Source organism: Tachysurus vachellii, chromosome 22 (assembly GCF_030014155.1).
Source record: "Tachysurus vachellii isolate PV-2020 chromosome 22, HZAU_Pvac_v1, whole genome shotgun sequence".
Classification (NCBI taxonomy): Eukaryota; Metazoa; Chordata; class Actinopteri; order Siluriformes; family Bagridae; genus Tachysurus; species Tachysurus vachellii.
In genome coordinates, this window is record NC_083481.1 from 15,457,235 (window position 1) to 15,479,338 (window position 22,104).

At 41.9% G+C, this 22,104-nt stretch overlaps 2 protein-coding genes across 2 annotated transcripts; one reads left to right on the forward strand and one right to left on the reverse strand.

The window, feature by feature from the left end:
- Window positions 1-348: 348 nt before the first annotated feature.
- Window positions 349-5,689, reverse strand: gnl3 (G protein nucleolar 3). Its single transcript, XM_060857536.1, has 15 exons — window positions 5,573-5,689; window positions 5,262-5,320; window positions 4,335-4,475; window positions 4,121-4,240; window positions 3,661-3,750; window positions 3,398-3,533; window positions 3,196-3,299; window positions 2,961-3,105; window positions 2,764-2,851; window positions 2,176-2,353; window positions 1,744-1,886; window positions 1,473-1,609; window positions 1,114-1,304; window positions 695-737; window positions 349-601 (listed from the first exon to the last, which is right to left on the reverse strand). Exons 1-15 carry the CDS (start codon window positions 5,583-5,585, stop codon window positions 492-494), a joined length of 1,698 nt encoding a protein of 565 aa, XP_060713519.1. The 5' UTR covers window positions 5,586-5,689; the 3' UTR covers window positions 349-491.
- Window positions 5,690-6,377: 688 nt separating this feature from the next.
- On the forward strand, window positions 6,378-21,771 carry pbrm1 (polybromo 1). The gene is made up of 30 exons (XM_060857535.1): window positions 6,378-6,496; window positions 7,416-7,576; window positions 8,174-8,271; window positions 8,498-8,645; window positions 9,174-9,323; window positions 9,426-9,536; window positions 9,617-9,685; window positions 9,770-9,868; window positions 10,173-10,258; window positions 10,352-10,443; window positions 10,567-10,783; window positions 12,458-12,599; window positions 12,714-12,808; window positions 12,905-13,184; window positions 13,663-13,768; window positions 14,071-14,710; window positions 14,814-15,025; window positions 15,618-15,803; window positions 15,944-16,101; window positions 16,221-16,475; window positions 16,665-16,810; window positions 16,936-17,093; window positions 17,219-17,402; window positions 17,740-17,944; window positions 18,035-18,236; window positions 18,481-18,636; window positions 19,035-19,190; window positions 19,566-19,615; window positions 20,428-20,641; window positions 20,986-21,771. Exons 2-30 carry the CDS (start codon window positions 7,439-7,441, stop codon window positions 21,156-21,158), a joined length of 4,926 nt encoding a protein of 1,641 aa, XP_060713518.1. The 5' UTR covers window positions 6,378-6,496; window positions 7,416-7,438; the 3' UTR covers window positions 21,159-21,771.
- The last annotated feature ends 333 nt before the right edge of the window (window positions 21,772-22,104 follow it).

Consider the following 22,104-nt stretch of genomic DNA (forward strand, 5'->3'; position numbering starts at 1 on the left):
ACAGCAATCTAAAGAAGATTTTTACCTGCATCTTGTTACTCAGAAACCTCACACTAAAGAATTGACACTTGAGTCTTTACATAAATCATCATCATCATCTTCACGAAATCTTTCCCATAAAGTTTGGTTCTTTTAGCAAATCACATTTACATATACAAGCTGTTATACAAAATGACCAATCAGCATTGAAAATGCAACAGGTCTGAGATAGAAACTGCATTTTGAAGAAATAACACTACTGTAGGTGCCATTATTATTTCAAGCACTTGTTACAATAAAGGTCTGCTTGCATGGTTGTAGATTTGAACCGGCACTAGTTTGCAGACGTTTAAAAACGAGAGTCAGGACTTAAAGTAGAGAAAATTAAAAGTTTAATTATCCATCATATATACAACTGGTACAGACAGGCTGACAGATGTGTTTTCAGCCAGATGTTTCAAAGGATTGTAGCTCTGTCATAGATATACCAAGTCGACACACTGGCTAACATCTTATACAAAGTCTGTGCTGAAATCGTAGGCGTCGTTATCGTCCTTCTTCTCCCCAGCCAACAGATCAATGTTGACAGAAGCAGTGTTTTTGTTTCCTTGCTTCTGTTTACCTACGTGAGACAAGACAAGTGACCGTCGCACCTCTTACTTAAATTTTCCCAGTTAACAGAATGTGATAGAAGATAAAACTCTTCACTACTTACATGTTTTCTGACTTGGGGTCTGCTTTGATACAGGAGTCTCGATCTAAAATGTTTCAAGAAAAAAAAAAAAAAAAAAACATGATGAGACTGAAGAAGCCATAAACAAAGACCGGTCTGGTTCCGTAAGGTCAAGCAGCAGTGATGTAGCAAAGATTGGTAATATTGATGAGTTCAGAGTTGGATTAGAAGGTCATCAAGCATATATGACACAATGGATTCATCATGACTCATCACTTCTAACGCGTCTGTAAACTAAAATTGGAGGAATTAAAGCGAAGACTTTAGATGACTTCCAGTTTATTTAACCCAAGATTTATGCACCAACTATATATTTGGTCATTTTTCTATTATTGTTTGGCTAAAAAATTAACAGTTTCACCCATTATGTGCATTTGCTCTCGGTCTCGTTTATACTGTACCTCCTCAATGTCCTCCATTTCTTCCGTTTCCTCAACCAAGATGTCCTCTTCCTCCTCCCCATCATCCTCATCATCTTCCTTCTCCTCCAGTGTGTGTTTTTCCTCTGGGAGTTCACCGACATTCAGAATTCCATCAGTCATGCCCTTCGAGTTGAGCGTTATAGTGGTCAACAGTTTTGGAGCACACAAACCTAAAGGGGGAGGGGGCAAAAAAAAAAACAAACAAAAAAAAAACCACTACATTAACATCTATAACAAGCAGATTTGGCAAATCAGCTACGAAGCAGTAATCTTTCTAAATTCAGCACAAGATAACGATTAACTAAAATGAGAGACGGAAAACAGGAGACGAAACGTACGTTTAATAATCTGTTTGGTGTGTGATTTTATAGCATCCAACTCCAGACCCGTGTGCATTTCTGTAACCATGGATTTAGTGAGGTGTGGAGGGAGGCGTCCTGTCTCTGGTACTGTAGTACTGTAGTTCAGTTTCGCTCTGGTAAAGAAACACATCACTCAATTTTTGATATTATTCTGTACTCCATGACCAACATGTAAACACATGATACTAGTAATGAATAACAACAAAGCATTATTGAGTAGTACTTGTTGTAAAAACAAGCAGCTCACCCGGTCCAGTCCTTGAGAAACAGTGTTGCAGCCTGCTCTGTATTGGGCAGCAAACCTTTCTGTAGCAAGCCACGCTTCTTGGCGAATAAGGTCAAGAAATCCAGCGAGTTTTTGTACTTGGGGACGTTGTAGTGCAACATGATCTGAAGATGAAACGGATATGACTTAATGATTTATCTGGAAGCAATGATATAATTTAAAATGTTACCATTTTGTTTAAGAACTGGACTTTGTAAAGTATTCCCATTTCTGACTGCAGATGAATGCCGCTTTAAGTGTAGACTTTATGAGAACGGAAACCTTTAACATTTTCTGTGTTTATAGAAGAGAGACAACTTCATAGACTAATAATGTGCTAAGTAGATTTAAAAAAAAAAAAAAAAAAAAAAATGAAAAGAAAGACAAGCACGTCACTCATTTGTTTCTACTCACCTGCTGCTGGTCGCACTGTTTCAACAAGGCCTTGACAGTTTCGAGAGGATTCACCTCTTTATCATCTGCCTGCATGCTCCTCAGAGCCAGCTTGTCACCAGAGTTACATGGAGCTGCCACTATGGCTGGGCTGTCGAGCATCTTCACCTTTTTGGAGACATGTACTTCCTGCATACACCTGGATGATAACACGACAGTACATTCTCAACCCCAGCGCTTTATTTCTTGCTATGTTTTAAAAAATGTACACTTTGAAGCTCAGTGTTGGATTGAGTTCAGACTCCATGGTCATGGTCAGATCAATACAGTTCATCACGCTTCATAAGATTTGTGCCCTGTGTAAGAAATAAACAGCAGAGGCTCCCAGTCCAGTTCCAGTCACAGACTCCAACAAGCTAATTTCGTCCCTAATAAAAGTGTGCTGGGAAATTAAGGGGTATTAACAGTAATTAATTCATGTGTAACAAGAAGTTTGCTCTGAATGCTCAGAGTCAGTGTTGAACAATGGTTAATCTGTATGCGTGTTTGTGCTTTAGACTGAATTGGGAGCCTGTGAAGTTTAGCCAAGACTACTATAAACAAACTCACTTGGTCAGTCCTCGCTCTACTCCAGCGTTACATGCTCTGATGCCTTTTAAAGTGTTGATGATGCTGCTCTTTCCAACATTCGGGAAACCTGAACGGATGCACATCATCGCCGTTTAAACAATGCTTATTTTCGAATGTGTCACCTCAGGAATCGAGAATCAGAACGCGAGATTGAGATGTGAAATTCACCGACTTACCGACGACACCGACTATGAGCATAGTCTCCGTGTCTTGGGTGCTGGCCAACAGGTTGAGTGTCTGCATGAGAGAATCAGAGCCTAAGGACATTGTTGCTCTGCTGTAGTCAATGCGATCATTGGCAGCTCTCTTCTTCTTCTCAAGCTAGAACAATCCAACAAACAAACGTATTATAGTCATCAGCAGAAATACTCCAGAGCTCCAAATGGGCACGAGTTTCTGGTTTAAACATACCACAGTCTTGTCCTGGAGTTGTACGGATGATTTGAAGAGAAACGTAGGGCATTGTGCTTGAAGATACTGAACCCATTTCTCCAGAATGTTTTTGGGCACAAGATCTAACGGTAGAACGAAAAAAACGGCTCAGGGATCTTTTTTTTTTTTTTTTATTTCTCTGTTATCTCAAGTCTCATTGTACAGCACACTAGTTACATACCGATCTTGTTTAGTATAAACAGCAGCCGTTTCTTTCCCTCGTGCCTTAACACGGCTTCCTCCAGCTGAGGACAGCGGCAGCCCATAGGGTCCCTGGCATCCAGGACTTCCAATATCACATCAGAAGCTTCAATAACCTGAGCAGGACAGAACACAGTGAGCACAAACAGAACACAAGTGACCGTCCTGATGTAGAATTTGCCTCCTGTATAATAACAAAATAACGGTTTTTAAATGGTCAAAATGAGTCGGTGTCCATTTTACCTTATTCACTTCACTGCATCTGAACTTCTTTGAGCTTTTTGCTTTGCCAACAGCCGCCCTTTTTTCTCTCTGTGCTTTTACTTTCTCCTGCTGCAAAATGCAACAAGGACGAACGCGTTAATAAATCACATCAGTAACATCTTACATGGCAGAGAGCACAAAATCCCTGCATTCGTGTGACCGGTGTCGCTTGTTACTGGAGACGTCGCTCTGCCTTGTAAACGTACACAGACAATAAATGGTGTAATGATTGATTATTAAAAAACTGCATTTGCAGAACATCTGACTGGCGCAAAACAAGTAGCCACATAGACAATTCTGATAATAAGGGCTTCAGAAATACTCTTGATTAGAATTGATTAGAAGCCTCTCTTATATGTGCAAACTGGGAGTGAATGGATAAATCTTTTACAAAAACATTGCTTCACAATACCCTTTAAATAGAAAAACGACAAATCACCTTTTTCACTCTCTGTTTCTTTGCCGGCGTGGCCTCACTTTTTTCCTCTTTGCCCTTCAGTTTTTTCTCTGCTCGCTCTTTCTGCTTCGCTAGTCTGTTCTTCTCCTTCAGCTCTTCAAGCTGCACCATGCAAAGAAACCAAAACAGAAGGGTCAGATGTGGAAACAGAATAATACATAATTGTAAAAGAGTCTAACACGTCATTCTGGTGCACCTCTTGCTTTCTTTCCTCTGCTTCTCTGAGGACTTCCTCTTTAAACGGCGCGCTGTTTGGGACACCAATGTCCTTCTTGATCTTTCGCCTGATTCCGGTCTTCTTCCCCTCTTTTCTGAGTTTTCTGTGATGCTCTCGAACCTACGAACAGGAGAAAGTAAAGATCCAAAATGGGAAATCTAAACTCTAATGTACGTCACTGGTCATATAGAACTCAATTTATGAGAGGAGAACGTGTTATTTCATACCCTAAGAAGTGCACGAAGATATCAAAAAAGGGTGTATTTGTGGTGTGAAATAAAGCAAAACATACTGAAACAGTAGCAGAGGGAAATAACCATTGAACTAACTACATAACCACATTGTGTGTGTGTGTATATATATAGAGCGAGAGACAGCAAGAGACAGCGAGAGCGAGAGACAGCGAGAGCGAGAGACAGCGAGAGCGAGAGACAGCGAGAGCGAGAGACAGCGAGAAAGAGACAGACAGCGAGACAGAGACAGACAGCGAGACAGCGAAGAAGAGACAGCGAAGAAGAGACAGCGAAGAAGAGACAGCGAAGAAGAGACAGCGAAGAAGAGACAGCGAAGAAGAGACAGCGAAGAAGAGACAGCGACAGCGAGAGAGAGACAGTGAGAGAGAGACAGTGAGAGAGAGAGAGACAGTGAGAGAGAGAGAGACAGTGAGAGAGAGAGAGACAGTGAGAGTGAGAGAGACAGTGAGAGTGAGAGAGACAGTGAGAGTGAGAGAGACAGTGAGAGAGACAGTGAGAGAGACAGTGAGAGAGACAGTGAGAGAGACAGTGAGACACACAGACAGACACACAGACAGACACACAGACAGACACACAGACAGACACACAGACAGACACACAGACAGACAGACAGACAGACAGACAGACAGACAGACAGACAGAGACAGCTTACCTTTTTCTGGATTTTATAGCGTTTGGCGCAGGACATGCGCTTACTCGCCTTTTTTAACTCTTAAAAAAAAAGACAGAATTTTATGTATTTCATGATTAGCTTCTTAGCTTAGCTTCATAGCTTAGCTTCCTAGCTTAGCGTCTTAGCTTATACTGCATCACTCACTCAAACTAAAAAGAACAAGAAATATGTATGAAATGTATAACGCTTCACCAGACAAAAATAAATAAATCTAATATTGTTCATCCTTCAATTAGCTTTAAATATGCCATTTGTTACTGTAATAAACAATGTATTATAACGGTACTTACTTGGTCGTTTCATGGTTGTCGTTGCCACGCGCTTTCCTCACGTGCGGATTCTCCGTGCTTAGTTGACTAGTTCTGCTTGTTTCCGTTTCCGCTTACGCTCGCGCTAGCTGACTCCAAACGCGTGTGTTTTACGCACCTGTATTGCGCCGAACTCCGCCTCTATAAGATCAGGTTTGGTCTACAAGCAGCACTGAGCGTTACATTCCCAGGTTTATTATTCAGTGCACATAAATATTAAAAATAAAAAACAGACTCTACTTTGCATTGCTCGAAAAAAAAATCCTGTTCTCTCTCTCTCTCTCTCTCTCTCTCTCTCTCTCTCTCTCTCTCTCTCTGTCTGGCTGTCTCTGTCGTCGTCCCCCCCCCCCATGATTGATTGTAAATGTATCTAAAATGCATCATTTCTTGCTGTTTTTTTGTTATTAATATGACACTGTTTGCAAATTGATTTTTTTTCTTCTTTTATTATATTGCAACTACTACTATTCATTATAATAATAATAAGAAGAAGAAGAAGAAGAAAAAGAAGAATTTTTATTTTTGGATAAAATTTTTACATTTGGAACTAAAAGCCAAATACTTGATATTTATATTAAATTTAATAAAGGATAAAAAAACTACACATTTTAGAGAGAAAAAAGTAAATCTAACACGTATTTGCACTTTATTTATTGCCGTTGTTTACGAGTAATAGTTGCTATGGTGATAAACGGTTAAGGACTTCCCAAGTGCCCAATCACACGTCGTCTTGTCTGCACGGACAACTTTAGCCAATACGAGTGCAGGAGGCGGGACCTGTCGGTATACGGGTGCGAAAAAAATAACGCACTCCAAATGGTTAATTTCCCCCCCACGTAATAAATCAGTCAGGGTTTTGCGAATGTTTTGCCTACATTCGCAAAGAAGGCTGAAAAGAAACTGCAGGTAAGGTCGTGTTGCCCCGAGTGAGTTTTTTCCCCACCACTTTAGCTGTTCACGGTTAGATATCATCTCCGGTGTTGAATAGAAAAGCGCCGGTGAAGAACAATCATCGGCTAACTGCTAACTCGGCTACGTCTGAAGATGCACACTAGCGTACTGGATAGTGTGCGAGTAATAATACAGTAGTTAAAAACGGCGCGGTGCTTTGACGTGCTATGTAGGACGTTAGTATGCTGTTTTGGACGCTGCCTTTGTGTTTGTGTACCGTAGCGACAGAAGACCTGTCATCCAAAGCCTTCATCTCAGCCGCACATAACGGTGCTGCATCACTAATTATATCAGCAAAATCCGGGTTTATTCAAAGGTTTATGAGTATTTTCTGTGCATGCATTTATCTCTGCAAAGTAAATATGCATACATGCGTGTTTGCAGCCTTATACGTGAGCTGTTATGGTGTGTATGACATATAGATTAGATTTAGGAAAACACATCATATTCAACACAGTGTAAAGACACACTGCACTACTTCCTAGTTAAAGCACTGTATAGTCACAACAAGATTAGATGACCAATACTATAAGGATTATATTTACTGATTTCATTTGTGCCTAGAGACCAAAACAAAGAAGATGTGGGACAGAAATGAGCTTTCTCCCTAAAGGACATAATAATCTGGAATTCGAGCCGTTTATAACTCTTTATAAACCCGTAGGAGACAATTGAGGTGGTTAAGACACCTTAGAAGGATACCCCATGGTATCGTTCACGTCTTGCTGGAGATATTAGATATCGGAGTTGACTTGCAGACGTCTGGGGATCCCCCGGGAGAAGCTGGAATGTATTCAGCCTGTTGCCTCTACGAGCCACGTATTTCAAGGATTTTTCATTTTAGTGCCTGAAGTTTTGTTCGTTTTTCATCTAGGAACCTCCAGCTTCAACTCCACCATGGGCTCTAAGCGAAGGCGGGCCACGTCCCCGTCCAGCAGCGTGAGCGGTGGAGACTTTGAGGACAGCCAGCCGGGGCCGACCTCCTCGTCCGGCCGCAAGAGAAGAAGAACAGCAAACATTCCTACGGTTGATCCTGTGAGCTCAGCTCAAATCCTATACAATATAAACCATGGATTTATTTTTCCATTATAGTTTAGAAAGTTAGCATCTCGTAAATCTTATCCGTTTACAGCTACATTCCATGTTGTAGACTAAATCATGTCAGTTCCCATTATCACGTTCTCTGAAAGACAGTAAGTCAAAACAACACGACTTATGTTACGGAGTAACCCAGAAAGTCAGGAAGACTTTCCTGTGGTGGAAATCATACTATTTACAAAGCGCTGACACTGGATCTACTGGATCTGAATCTGAATCTACCAAAATAGATTTCTTTCTTCTATATAAACTGGTGATTTGATCTACTCTCAGAGCTGCTGTTATGGACAATTAAGTAAAACCTTCTAGCTAATCAGGTCCAAGAAATCAACAGATCAATCTGTCAGATGTTTCTGCACATGAGAGTGCAAGGTCTTTATGGGCATGTGTGGTCTTTGTACAATCCGTACATCTTTTTCCAGTATTAAACTAACTCTGTTCTTAAGCTCTGTTCTAGATTAGCTTCATTTTGGCAAATAGCTGCTTGTTTCCTTTGTGTTCCATGCACTGTTCTGTCTGTTTCCTACCCCTCAGATTGCAGTGTGTCATGAACTTTACAACACTATCAGAGACTATAAGGATGAACAAGGCAGGATGCTTTGTGAACTCTTCATCAGAGCACCAAAGAGAAGGTGAAACACACAAAACTGGTTTATCAGGAACACTATACTCAAAACAGCCTCAATTTAATGTTTCAAAGATTCAACCCATGATTGGCTGATTAGATAATACCCTGGATGAGGAGGTGGACAGGTGTTCCTAATAAAGTGCTCAAAGTGCTCTCTAAACAGTCTGTCTGAGAAATCTAAGTGAAGAATTATTAGTGTATAATAATCCTCAGCCATTTCTCCCCCTAAGGAACCAGCCTGATTACTACGACGTAGTGACGCAGCCTATAGACATGATGAAGATCCAGCAGAAGCTGAAGATGGAGGAGTACGACGACGTGGAACAGCTCACGCTCGATTTCCAGCTCCTCTTTAACAACACTAAGACCTACTACAAGGTAGCTCATCGTTCTACACAGAGTTTATTAGCTAAACTAATAAATATATATCACATTAAGATACCATTCACGTTTGGTCAAATGCAGATTTATTGGCACCCTTTATGAAATAAATAAATAAATAAATTATATATATATACATATATATATATATATATATATATATATATATATATATATATATATATATATATATATATATATCTCATATTTTTAATAATAATAATATTAATTATTAATTAATAAATATTTAAAATATATAAGGTGTAAAACATATTTTGCCCTTATACTCTATAGGTTGAATAATTTAAAGTTTAATCAAAATCATATTATATATTATTGTTTGATTCTGTTATATTGTGTTAATATATTATGATATTATGATTTTAATTAATTGTGCATTCCAGGTTGGGCGAGTGAGTACTGGATATATTTTCTCATTCTCATTTTTTAATATGGGACATAAAATGATGCGCTATGATAAACAAACAAACAAACAAAAAGTTAATCCTCTTGTTTTATTCCCAGCCCGAAACCCCAGAGTACCGAGCTGCATGTAAGTTATGGGACCTTTACATTCGCACCAAGAACGAGTTTGTGCAGCGAGGAGACTACGACGAAGACGACGATGATGGTGACGACGCTCGAGAGACTCCAGGAGGCGCCATGGAGGACGAGGCGAGAGTGGACAGAAAATATTTTCAAACTGTGTTTGTGATTACGTGAATAAATCTCTCTTGTGTGAGCTGGAGAAATAAATTGTGTTCACTTGTTCCTCAGGCTGCAGCAAGTCTTAAGGAGGTTTTGGAGCAGCTGCTCGACACGGTGTTGAGACACACCGAACACGGACGACTCGTCAGCGAACTCTTCCAAAGACTTCCTTCTAAAATAGTAGGAATAAACCTAACATATAACATACATGGTTCTATTTTCAGAATATATTTTTACTGTTTTGCTTGTTTCATTTGCAGCAATATCCGGATTATTACACTATTATCAAAGAGCCGATAGATCTCAAGGCCATTGCGCAGCGGATACAGGTATCTCTAGTACAAATGACATGCCAGATATTTGACAATGTTCCATTTCAGCATTTCATGAAATGAGATCTGTTTCCCTTCCAGATTGGCTACTACAAAAGCGTGAATCATATGTCTAAAGACATTGACCTGCTAGTCAAAAACGCTAAAACGTACAACGAGCCTGGTTCTCAGGTCTTCAAGGTAATGTATAAAATGCGACACTGTTATAAGCAAGGAATAAAATGCCTCCCTGAACATACTATTTTTACAGCAATGATGATGTGTTTTTCTTTGTTCAGCGACATCTGTTTTTAATCTGTTTATTAAAAGGCTTAGGTTGGGAATGTTTGCCATACAAAACCCTGTGAAATTTGTTGTTACTATAGAAACGGTACCATATCAGAACAAGCAGCATGTGGCATAATGTATAATTATGAATCAGCTACACGGATCGTTAACTTCTTCTCTGAGCGTAGCAGAATAACTTGTCACGATGAACCCACAGGACTCGAACACGATCAAAAAGATCTTTTCCCAGAGGAAGATGGAGCTCGAGCACATGGAGCCTATAAAAAGCAGCATCCGTATCAGGTCAGCCCTGTCAGACATGTTTCTTTTATTTCTGTAAAGCAAAAAGCAGGCAGACAGAGCAGTAAAACTATTGTTTTGTTTTGGGCTCATTAGGAACAGAAAATCCGTGCATGGAGACAGACTCTCTTCGATTACCATGGCTTTACAGTACGGCTCAGAGAGCGATGAAGACGGCATTCTCACCGGTACCTACCTTTTGTTACTGGTTATGACTGGTTTACAGTTACAGCAGGGTATAAGTTCAAATGTCAAAAGTTTCCTAAAACTGCCTGTCTGACCAATTCTTTGCTGCTATTCTTTTAACTAAGGCTCGGTGCATTATGACGAGGGCGAATCAGAAGCTGAGAGCATCCACTCCAACATGGACATGTCCAATCCCATCTTCCAGATGTACGAGGCTATACGAGGAGGCAGAAACAGTCAAGGGCAGCTTATAGCTGAGCCTTTTCTTCAGCTGCCCTCCAGGAAAGACTACCCAGACTACTACCAGCAGATTAGCCAGCCCATTTCCCTCCAGCAAATTCGGTATGGCAGGGCTACACTACCCACATGCATGTGCGTTAGCTCGAACCCTAACCCTAACCCTAGGAACTAATGCATCTACTTACAACAGTTATATTTTAATACTTATAGTTCATATTCAGGGATTCACTAGCATGCATAGCTGTTGATTGATTGATTGATTAATTAATTAATTTATTTATTTATTTAAAGCAATGCTATGTAAGACGTCTTGTCTTTGCTTTGTAAAGGGGACTAGAGAGCAAACAGCAGCAGCGCTAGACCGGCTTCTGCCACCAGAGGGCTCCAGATCACGTCAGCTTAATTGTAATCAGTTGCTACTAGCTCCACCTGTGCTTTAGTTTATTTTAAGGAAAGCGCCCCACTTGGTAATTGCTTAGTATTGGGTCAACCATCTTCCATGTTGGTTCTCATTTCTCAGCTGGTAATGGTTGGTAATATTTTTCTGGGTAATTTTTCTGGGTAATTTAAGTGGTTTCTCTAAGCCAATGCACAAGCACTCTAATATTTCAGGTTATGTATATATTTATAGGTATTCTCCAATTTTAACAATGGAAATCAAGACAAAGCAGCTTTGTAAATCCAGATATGCATTTAGATTTAGATGAACAACCATGGGAAAAACTTCCTGAGATCACATGTGGAAGAAATGCTCAGAAGGACCCATCCTGTTCTAGTGCCATTATGAGCCACCCATCACCCGTCATTGACTGTATGAAAAGTATAGAAATCATACACTGCCCAGAATTATCATCAGTAAGCACCAGAGTCATTTTTAATTTCATTTTTATCTCTAAATCTCTAGGATCCTAAGTTATTTACTGAGTAATGAATACTTGAAAGTGTTTGAAGCAAGAAATCAACCACAGAAATGTTTAGGGCATCTCTGTGGTATCAACCACAGCACGTTAATGGAAAACTTTTGGCTATCCATGTCGGAAAACAGCATCCAAACATCTGCGAACAAGAACAATGTGTGCCCACAAACCTTCCAGATCTAAGCTTTTACGTAAGGGAGAAGCCATTAACAAAAGACACGACTAAATATAAACACTGACTAAGCTAAGGCTAAGCTATCGATGCCATGATGCATTGAATACGAATTGATTGAAGCAATACGAACTGAGAACCAGCAGTAGGAATTGAGAAAGTTACACATCTGATAATTACTGATGTTTTTGGGTTAAAAATGTTTGGGTCTTACATCCATCAGCCTCTAATTTAAAAGTACTCAAAGTCAGGAGCACTACACACCAGAGCTTTCACACTGGAAGTGAATCAGTGCCGTAGATTAGTAGGAGTCAGATTTTGACTTTCACTTGACTACTGTTCAACATTGGCCTTTTTGAAACACTATTGATCCAACTGTGTTCCCGAGATCCTACTGAGATCTTCAACCTCTTAGATATAAATTTACACCAATTTCCTTATCTTTAACCTTTTTAGTTTGCACCTTAGTCTTCATTTTCACTCTTTTCCTTTAGACTGACAATCTCTTTAATGACGGTTTACCGATCAAAGTGGTCCATGTTCAGAAAATCTGTTAATAGTACACAAGTGAAGGCCAAATTAATATCTTCCATCTGGAGCTTCTGAACCCTGGGGGTGGGTGAATACTTATGCAAACAGCATTTTTTACATCTAGATTTTCTTTGAAGCTGTTCTTCCTGTATTCAGCGATAAGATGAAGAATAACGAATACGAGAGCGTGGAGCAGATGGACGCTGATCTGAATGTGATGTTTGAAAACGCAAAACGCTACAACGTCTCCAACTCCCACATCTACAAACGGGCTCTGAAACTGCAGCACATTCTTCAGGTTCTGTCCTTACATTTTTTTTTTTTTACTCCCTTTGGGTGTAACATCAGTCTTGGCTCATCATCAACCTGACTGACTCGAATATGAATGTAAATATGTTCGTTTGGGTTTTAGTTGAAAAGGAAAGAGCTAGGAAGAAGAGAAGAGGAGGATGGTGATAGTATGCTGTCCTCTACTCTGTCAGATGGCAGCATCACCAAACGCAAGAGGTATGATAGACAGAAATCTGGTTAAACAATTCATTTCCATAAAGCAGTGCACACTTTCTTTATTTACTTTAATTTTTTTCATTGAATGTCGCACAGTTATAAAAAGAACACGAAGAAGAACCGTTTGAAGACTTTGTACCAGGTCGTGACCGAGGCTCGAGAAGCGGGCAGTGGTCGTCGACTCTGTGACTTATTCATGGTCAAACCTTCTAAGAAAGACTATCCAGACTACTACAAGATCATACTCGAGCCCATGGACCTGCGCACTATAGAACACAACATCCGCACAGTCAGATACGCCAACGAGGACGCCATGCTGGAGGACATGAAGCTGATGTTCCGCAACGCGAGACACTACAATGAAGAGGGCTCCCAGGTGGACCGTAAAGACTAAAGTCTCAGTTTAATCGGCTTTGATAGGAACAGAATTGGGAAAAGGAAAGAATAAACGTTATGAGGCATGCTGTCATTAACGAGGCTGTGTGATGCGGCTTTACACCAAGAGGTGTTGAATAACAACACAGCAATTTGGCATTGAGCCCATTGTAGCTTTTAGCCTTTTATAACCAAATCACTTGCTCACCAGCCTCTTGGCACATCTTATCTGAAACCCAGAAAGTGCAACGTTTTCACTTTTTAAAGCCTTTCGTATGGCATGAATCTTAGTGATTGTTACCTACAGACAAGTACATATACTTTCTGATCGATCAGAATTGAGAATTCAGCAGCACTGTGTTAAGGACACACTAATATATGTGTATGCAGTGTTGTGGTCACTAACAAAAAATTAAAAATAAGCCTGTTTAATAATGAATTTTTGGTTGTCCTAGTCTTACATACTGGTTTATCTGTAGGTGTATAATGACGCTAACACTCTGGAAAAGATTATAAAGGAGAAAAAGCGAGAACTCGGGCCTGCGCCAGAAGATGATGACATCATCTCGCCAAAACTCAAAATAAGTATGTTTCTTGGACACGTTAAAAAAAGAAAGAAGCCAGACGGTGTACTGTACCTTCTTTTTTAGCCTTTGTGTATTATTAGAAGTCTAACGTTTTGTAGATCAACTACACACCACTGCAGATACACTGAACAAAAATGAGAGCATGGGTTTGTCTTTTTCTGGCCCAGAAATAGATTTCAATAGTAGCTGATATGTATTTAATCTCGTACAAAGCAAAATGCATTAAAACTCCTCTTTAAATGATTTTTCTTACTGTTGTTGACATCATTATAGTTGAGATTATACTATATGTAATTCCAGGAAAGAGCGGCATCTCCCCAAAGAAGTCCAAATACCTGACGCCTCTGCAGCAGAAGCTGAACGAGCTCTACGAGGCGGTAAAGAACTACACAGACAAGCGAGGCCGTCGTCTCAGCACCATCTTCCTGCGCCTTCCGTCCCGAGCTGAACTGCCAGACTACTACCTGGCCATCAAGAGGCCTATAGACATGGAGCGGATCAAAAGCCACATGCTGGCCAACAAGTACCAAGACGTGGACGCTCTAGTGGAGGACCTGGTGCTGATGTTTAACAACGCGTGTACCTATAACGAACCCGAGTCTCTCATCTACAAAGATGCTCTGGTGCTTCACAAGGTCCTTCTGGAGACCAGGAGGGACTTGGAAGGAGGCGACGACTCTAACGTTCCAGACGTACCTCGCATTATCCAGGACCTCATTCGCAGTCTCTTCTTTTCAGTTCTGGGTCACCAAGATGACGAAGGTCGTTGCTATAGTGACTCGCTGGCCGAGGTCGCAGCTGAGGACCCGGCCAATCCAGACAGGCCTCGGTTGAATTTCGAGATCATAAGGGCTAACGTAGAGAAAGGGCGCTACAAGAGGTTAGATGTCTTCCAGGACCACATGTTTGAAGTGCTTGAGAAAGCCAGGAGAATGCATAGGTAAGGTTCCGTAATGACTAGAGACTCTCTTTTTTTTTTTTTTTTTTTTTTTTGATTTTTTTATTTGTTCAGAGTGCTGATAAACAAAGGGGTTCTGTCACAGGACGGACTCCGAGATCTTTGAGGATGCGGTGGAGCTGCAGCATTTCTTCATCCGGATCAGAGATGAACTGTGTAAGAACGGAGAGATCCTGCTCACCCCGGCACTCAGCTACACCTCCAAACACCTGCACAGTGATGTGGAGAAGGAGAAGAAAGAGAAGCTGCCCAAGGAGTTCGAGGAAGACAAGCTTAAAAGGGAGGAGGAGAAAAAAGGTACAGTATGATAATCCATTGCCTTACAACGAAACTAGAATCTGTGTATTTAAATTTATATGAAATAATATCAGGGGGGGCACGGTGGCTTAGTGGTTAGCACGTTCGCCTCACACCTCCAGGGTCGGGGTTCGATTCCCGCCTCCACCTTGTGTGTGTGGAGTTTGCATGTTCTCCCCGTGCCTCGGGGGTTTCCTCCGGGTACTCCGGTTTCCTCCCCCCGGTCCAAAGACATGCATGGTAGGTTGATTGGCATCTCTGGAAAATTGTCCCTAGTGTGTGATTGCGTGAGTGAATGAGAGTGTGTGTGTGTGCCCTGCGATGGGTTGGCACTCCGTCCAGGGTGTATCCTGCCTTGATGCCCAATGACGCCTGAGATAGGCACAGGCTCCCCGTGACCCGAGGTAGTTCGGATAAGCGGTAGAAGATGAATGAATGGATGAATGAATGAAATAATATCTGCAACTTTCTTGTGGATAAGTACCAATTTATCTTGGATCATACACTCATGCTACTTAAGATACGATCATATGATCTTCAGTAAAGAGACAGTCAGGTATCATCACTATTTCTCTTAAACGTCCCACACCAGAAGCAGAGAAAAGTGAGGAATCGTCTGCCGGGACTTGGCAAGGAGGTCTCCAGCGTACATACAGTCAGGACTGCAGTTTTCGCGACAGAATGTATCACGTAGGAGACTACGTCTACGTAGAGCCTGCTGAAGCGAACCTCCAACCTCACATCGTCTGTATAGAGCGCCTCTGGCAGGACGACACAGGTACTACATTCGCAGAACGTGGGTTACATCAGCAAAGCTATAGGAAAGGGTTTGAATACTATTGGGCACGCTGGAATAGACTAAAAACTCGATTTTTAAGATTTCAGATCTATGTTTCTGAATCTTTTTTTTTTCTGTAGGAGAGAAATGGCTTTATGGCTGCTGGTTTTACAGACCCAATGAGACCTTCCATCTCGCCACACGCAAATTTCTGGAGAAGGAAGTCTTCAAAAGCGACTACTACAACAAAATTCCTGTTAACAAAATCCTGGGCAAATGTGTTGTCATGTTTGTTAAGGTAGGGTCTTTGACTTTGGTTGTCTAACCTCGCTGATAACTAAATAGCAGAACGCTGGTCCCTTTGAAGGTTTTCTCTATCTGTTTATTTTCCCTGCTGTTGTTTTTCTTATTATTCAGGAATACTTCAAGCTCAGCCCAGAGGGCTTCAGAGCCGAGGACGTGTTCGTCTGTGAATCCCGTTACTCGGCCAAAACCAAGTCGTTCAAAAAGATCAAGATGTGGACCATGCCTCTGAGTTCGGTCAAGTTTGTCCCCCGTGATGTGCCGTTGCCGGTCGTCCGGGTGGCCTCTATGTTTGCTCCCAAACCCGAAAGCGAAAAAGCTGCCGAGCCGACAGAAGACAACAAAATTATGACCTCGACAATCGATAAGGTGAGAATCAGAAATGAGAGACGGCAGAACCGAAGATGCACGATTGTGCCATGATCAGAAGGTTATTTGTTGTTTGAGGGAGTTATTTAAATAGTGTCCGAATTCAAGGAAGTACGGAGGGCTACACAGAAGGAACAGAAATCACAAGTGACCGCAGTGTGAATAATAAAAAGTCTGATTTGCATGCAGGAGAGGGAGGACGTTCCCGTGGAAATGAGCAACGGTGAGCCGGCCTGTCAGTATTATGATCAGCTCTGCTACAACAACACGTGGCTCAAAGTAGGAGACTGCGTCTACATCCGCTCCCACGGCCTAGTGCGCCACCGTGTGGGCAGGTAGACCGTTAACACGGATGCACTTTATGATTTTTTGTTTTGTACATTCAAGGACGTCCCTGGTTCTGCTGTATGTGGTTTCTTATGAACCTCCGTGCAATCAATACGTGTTGGATGCCTTGTAGGATTGAGAAGATGTGGGTGCGGGACGGGGCCGCCTACTTTTTCGGGCCGATCTTCATCTATCCCGAGGAGACCGAACACGAGCCCACTAAGATGTTCTATAAAAAGGAGGTGTTTCTAAGCAACCTGGAGGAGACCTGTCCCATGACCTGCATTACTGGTATTCTTTACTTCTCTGCCTATGAGCTATACAAGTCAGCTTTGGATAGTTAGAAGAAAGTAGAACCAATTTTTTCATTCTAGAGAAAAAACGTTTGTCTCACACCCAGTTTGTCTGTTCTTTAGGGAAGTGCACGGTGTCCTCGTTTAAAGACTACCTGTCGTGCCGTCCGACCGAAGTGCCTGAAGATGACGTGTTGCTGTGTGAGAGTCGTTACATTGAGAGCGAGAAGCAGATGAAGAAGTTTAAAGGGCTGAAGCGATTCTCCCTCTCTGCCAAAGTAGTCGAGGATGAAATCTATTACTTTAGGTCAGTTCCCTACGTTATGTAACTAATTAAAAAGTCGATGTGTTGGGAAGCCGTTGCAAGGCCGGAGTTGTTGTTTCTTTTCTACCTACGACAGCGAATCCTTTAGTGTTTTATTAAATTTGATTTGCAACTTTTAATTATTAAAGAACTTAATGTTCAAGCCTGAACCAAAAAATCCTAATCTGACTGTTTCAAAGCACTGACACTCCTTCCAAAAATTCTAAACAAACATCTTGTAGAAAGTAACTGAAACATTTTCTATAGAAATTCCAGCTTATTATAACACGTGCATTAATACAAAGGCTGCTGTTGTTGTGTAAATAATGCTACGAGACAGGAAGCTGATCGTGCCTCAGAAGGAACCGTCTCCTCTGCTGGACAAGAAGATCGAGGAGCTGGAGGCCAAGTTTGCCGACATGACAGACGAAGAGTTGGAAGACCTGGGTGAGGACGATGGGGACGGTTTGGATGGCCAAGGAATGTCTCAGCTCCAGGCGCCGCTACATAGCGATATGGACATGATGTCTTACACGCCGATACAGGTCACTGGAGCATGTTCAAACCAAATCAAATCAGTGAATAAATAAATAAAATATATAATGCTGTACATTGTTCAACTTTTCGTCCTACAGTCCACACCAAAATCCTTTAAGGGCCTGTCGAAGAAGGAGGGCGCGAAGAGGAAGATCAACATGAGCGGTTACATCCTGTTCAGCAGCGAGATGCGGGCAGTGATTAAGGCCCAGCACCCGGACTTCTCTTTCGGCGAGCTCAGCCGACTCGTGGGCACCGAGTGGAGAAATCTGGAGTCGGCCAAGAAAGCAGAGTACGAAGGTGAGACGGCATTAAACGGTACTTCTGCTAAACACAAACAAAACAAGGAGATAAAGCTTTTCTCCAGCACTGCATCTATTATACTACTATAAGTTTCCTTTATAGTCAGTTCCAAAAATAGTGATTGAGTTGACGGTATGAGTTTCCAGTGCACATGCATTTTTACAATTTTACAATCCAATGTGAAATCCAGATCAGAACATTTAAGATAAAACACTTGGGGTCAATCATGTATGTGTTTCAGAGAGAGCAGCCAAAGTGGCGGAGCAGCAGGAGCGCGAGAGAGCGGCTCAGCAGCAGAACTCTCCGAGAGCAGGTACCCCAGTAGGGGCGCTCATGGGGGTGGTTCCCCCTCCGAGCCCTATGAGGATGCTTAACCACAGCATGACACCTATGGCAGGTAACCCCTCTCAGCTACGCTGGTGGAAACACCACACTGGTGCCACACAGAGCTGCAATGAGAAGCCTAACTGCTAACTCATTTCCTTTTCATTCCAGTCTCCATTTTCTATAATTCACAATTAATAATTTGCCTCCGACTGACTGTAATATTGAATGCAGCATCATACATCCACCGTGTTCCAAATCTCCAAATCTGTTGCATGTGCATGAGCTGTATCAAAATACGTATGTAACGCTTAGCTGTTTTAACATGCCTGAGACAGTTTGCTTTCTTTTGTTCGACACAGAGTATGATTTCCTTCTCCATACTTAGCTGCATGTCTTACTGATGCATGTTTTTTTTTTTTTGTGTGTGTGTGTTTGTGTTGCCATCTTCCTTCCTTTCACTCGCCTGAGGCATGATGGGTAGCCTTCTTTGGCCACCCATGCTGCCGCTGCAAGGTCCAGATGATGGCATTGTTAGCATGGCTGGCATACCGCCGCATTTCCTGCCTCTCTTACACCGCTATCTCCCTCCGGGCATGTATGGCTTCCCTGGCATGCCGTACCCGGGTAAGGACAGCCACATGCCCACTCCAGCTGTGCAGTTGCTTCCCGTCTGCCTCTCGAACTCAAACCAGAGGGGCTACCTGTACCATAGGCTCAGGTGCTCGAACTGACCGGCCCGAGCTGGTCATGAGAAATAGCTTCTGTTGAGAATAACTCCACAAAAGAGGGCTGTAGTAGCTAGTATCAACAATATATAACAATTTAATGTGCTAGTCAGATATTTTTTCAGTAGCATACTTTAGGCGTCAGACATTTTGTAAATCTGTGCTGCAACTAGCACCGATTGTGTTCACTTTAGTAGGAGGAGCTAGTTGCAAATACACACCGAATCAGTGCTTTTATTCACTGTGTGTGTGTTTGCTGAAAATGTTTTTCCAGGTATGAATGGAATGGGCCCTGGATCTGCAGCAAACCCTTATGGAGCCCAGGTAAAGTATACAGACATACAAGAAGTGCACAGAGATACAGTATGAAGGAAACTTTTGTTTGTCTACAACCGAACCTCAGACGCAGCCTGATCGTCAACAGACAATAAGTACTTTGTTAGTAATATACAACATGATATTTTATGGCCTGTTAAAGCCACTCCAAAGTGGGGATGAAAAAAAGAAGAGAGGGAAGAAAGAAAGTAAGAAAGAGAAAATTATTGTTTATTAGCCTAGTTATGTTATTTTTTTTATTTAAAGGGTGAGGCTTCATACTACACTATTTTTTTCATTCGTTCATTCATTCATTTTCTACCGCTTATCCGAACTACCTCGGGTCACGGGGAGCCTGTGCCTCAGGCGTCATCAAGCATCAAGGCAGGATACGCCAACCCATCACAGGGCACACACACTCTCCTTCACTCACGCACTCACACTACGGACAATTTTCCAGAGATGCCAATCAACCTACCATGCATGTCTTTGGACCGGGGGAGGAAACCGGAGTACCCGGAGGAAACCCCAGAGGCACGGGGAGAACATGCAAACTCCACACACACAAGGCGGAGGCGGGAATCGGACCCCCAACCCTGGAGGTGTGAGGCGAACGTGCTAACCACTAAGCCACCGTGCGCCCCTGCACACTATTTTTTTAAATTGTGAAAAAAAGACAAGGCTCAAAGCACCACACAGACACAATTAAGATAAATGTAAAGTCTTCTTGGTTGTCATGGTAGCAAAGGTAACTAATGAGGATTTCAGGAATTTCACTGGTGCACATTTCAGAGCCTGTGTGTCTCTCTGTGCCTCTATAGGCAGGTATGATTGGTGCCAATCAACAGGCCCCACCCCCTTACCCAGGACAAGGACAGGTGGGCCAGCCCTCCCTCCAGCAACCATCCACCCCAATATTTGTGGCTCCTCCACCGAAACCACAACGGCTCCTCCACTCTGAGGCCTACCTGAGGTACATAGAGGGGCTCAACGCGGAGTCGTCTACGGTCAGCAAATGGGACCAGAGTCTGTCAGGTGAGGATTTAAGAGATCATTACAATGTACACGTATAGAGAGCGTGTTGAAAGGGGGTTTAGTGAGAGCAGCCGGTGATTAAGAGTCCTAAGATGAGCACTGGAAAATCTTCATGACTCCAGCAGCAAGTGCACTACCTCGGTCCAGATCTTCTGTACTTAACTGAAATGATCCACCAAAACCAGGGTGACACTGGGGGAAAGCCAGAACAATTGCATCATTATTGTTTAATTGAAAAATATAGTTTCTTTAATATAGTTATTTATTTGCCACTTAAATTACACACATTAGAATTACAGTGTGAGCAAAACGTCTTATTTTTTTGTGCGTCTGTGCCTTGTCAGCTCGAAGGAAAGATGTCCGCCTCACAAAAGAACAGGAGAGCAGACTTCCGTCTCACTGGCTGAAGAGCAAAGGGGCACACAGTACCATGGCCGACGCCCTGTGGCGCCTGAGAGACCTCATGTTAAAAGACACGATAAACATCAGACAAACGTACAACATCCAAAACATTTAAACATGCACCTGAGTGCCACAGTGAGGCCTGCTAACAGATCCGATTCGACTCATCGGGTTTAACTGGATGAGTTCAATCGGGGGCTTCGCGTGAAGATAACACTCCAGTGTGGCACTCTGAGGTCTGACACGATCCATTGAAATGATTCATTCCTTTTCATCAGCTAACACAAGAGTCACTTTTAGAGTATGAATGTTATTTTGTAAAACGTCCACCGTAGTCCTCCGTGTCCGTGTGTGTGATTCGACTCCTAGCACTTTGAACGAATTTGTGTTTTAGTTTGTTATTAACTGTTGTTCTAACATAAGAGATTTTCATGAAATCTTCTGTGTTTGTTCATGCCTTCATTTTCCATGCACCATTTCTAAGATAGAGACTTTCATACAGTTGTGAAACAGTCGTCGATGACTTTATGTCCTTGTTTAGGAAAGTAAAATTGTCTTATTGTTGCCTGTAAGCATTTTGAAATGCAGCTTTAGTTCAGTATCGTGGTTTCCTACAAGAAGTAGGTGTTTTGTTTTGGGGTTTTTTCACAAAAAAGTGCGGTCTTCATATATTTTCATTTAGGTGAACTTCATAGAGCGAATATCATTTGCCGCTGAGTCCGTGCTTCAATAAAACTGCCATTCTCAATACTTTTTGCTCTTTCTTTTTTTAGGTAACAATTTAAAAACAGTTTTAAAAGGGGACATAAGCAGTGCATCTTTACTGTTGTAAATTGATTACAAAAAAATTGACACATTTGATACATATTTGTCCTCTTGTATATCTAAAATTCTGCAAAACTATTTGTACCAAACAAAAAGAGAAATTTGCGTTTATAATTTCGTTTATTTTGTTTATTTTTGCGTCAATGACTGCATTAATGAATGAATGAAGCGTCATCCTTCCAGCAGTCCTACCCGTATTCAGAGGAGTCCGGCCTCCTGCTCTATGATTGGTTAGC